This window comes from Hipposideros armiger, unplaced genomic scaffold (assembly GCF_001890085.2).
Source record: "Hipposideros armiger isolate ML-2016 unplaced genomic scaffold, ASM189008v1 scaffold_83, whole genome shotgun sequence".
Classification (NCBI taxonomy): domain Eukaryota; kingdom Metazoa; phylum Chordata; class Mammalia; order Chiroptera; family Hipposideridae; genus Hipposideros; species Hipposideros armiger.
Window position 1 is genome coordinate 3,059,400 of NW_017731433.1, and position 1,594 is coordinate 3,060,993.

A 1,594-nucleotide genomic window follows, 5' to 3' on the forward strand; every position below is an offset into this window, starting at 1 on the left:
CAGCTACTGCCTGATGAACTCTGGATAGTTGCCTGCATTTATAATCAAAGGAAATACTAAATTTCAGTAATAGTCTAGTGAAAAATAATTTTTTTTCCCCCACCCAAGTTCACATATCATCTGAATTCTATCCTTAATCCCCTCTGAGGTTTGTGGACTCCAGGTTAAGAACCCCTGACCTAGCTAATCAGACCCACCAATATTTCAAATAGGACTATAATATCATATTCAAAGGTGAATGATACTTAATTTAGCATAATTTAGAATTTAATATTCACATCTCATGTCTCCCTCATAAACACATATTTAGCAAGTTACATGTGTCGTGTGAGGTTTTATTTAAAATATATCTTACTCCTAAACAAAAATTCAACAAGAGGCTGCTCAAGATTTTTTGTGGGAATTTTGTAAAGGGAGGCAGCAGGGCAAGGTCTTATCCATGCTGAGGTTATCTTTTAGTCATTCAACAAACCTTTGTGGGGCTACTGTGCTACCCATGGCACATTACTATGTGCCAGGCATTGTGCAACACCTGAACTCAAGGAGCTAGATAGTGAGGGAGAGACAAGCACTTATGCAAACAGTTCCAAGAGTGTGTAGTGTGATGTCAAGAGTATGCTTATGAAATGCCAGCCCAGTAGGGAGGATCAGGAAAGACGTCACATGGAAGTGTCACGAACTAGATCTTGCCTAGGTAAAGAATACAGGAATTTGGACCAATACAGTGAGATATGCAAAATAAGAGACCACCAAGTGAGTCTGGCATGTTCTGGAACTGTAAATAGTTCAGGTGCAGCGAAAAAAGAGATGAGTGTGGAGAATGCTGGAGCATGGCGGGTGGTTGGACAACCCGTGGCACTGGCCAGCTGCTGTCCTGCCGCCATGATCATACCTGTGCGCTGCTTCACCTGTGGCAAGGTCATTGGCAACAAATGGGAGGCCTACCTGAGGCTGGTGCAGACTGAGGACCCCAAGGGGGATGTCCTGGATGCGCTGGGCCTGAAGCGTTCCTGCAGCCACTGCGTGCTGCTGGCGCATGGGGACGTGACCTAGAAGCTGCTTGATTATGCGCCCCTGGAGGAGTGACCCTGCTGGAGTCTATCTTGCCCAGAGTTCATTCCACTGAGATAGTGGAGCTGAGAGCAATGCCGGACCACAGCTACTTGGCATTTGGCATGTGTCCTGCCTGCTCTGGAAGGAACCAACAGTAAAGGTCTTTGCGAACCACAAAAAAAAAGAAAAGAAAAAAAAAGAGGCAGGAAGGAAGAAAGGAAGGAAGGAAGGGATACAAGTGGCAGGTCATGGCTTGCCTAGAATTTCTTCCTTTGGGGAACACCCCTTCCCTTTTTTTAGTACTCCATTCCATTCTAGGGTGACTGGCCCCAAGGAAGAGCACATGACCCAACCCAGGCAGATCCAAGTCCTCTCATGTCCTCCGAATGAGGTGGGGAAAGGTATTAAATAAGTGGGGTTATACCATATGTACCATGCACATAGACTATGCAAAATTGATGATCTGGACAAAGAACATGTTCTATGAAACCACAAAATTAACATTTTCCAGAAGAACAAATCGTTGACCAGCTTATGATTT

General features: G+C 44.7%; 1 protein-coding gene across 1 annotated transcript; it reads left to right on the forward strand.

Moving 5' to 3' along the window:
* The first annotated feature begins 807 nt into the window (after positions 1–807).
* Positions 808–1,065, forward strand: LOC109383460 (DNA-directed RNA polymerases I, II, and III subunit RPABC5-like). Its single transcript, XM_019643920.1, has one exon. It carries the CDS (start codon positions 808–810, stop codon positions 1,051–1,053), a length of 246 nt encoding a protein of 81 aa, XP_019499465.1. The 3' UTR covers positions 1,054–1,065.
* The last annotated feature ends 529 nt before the right edge of the window (positions 1,066–1,594 follow it).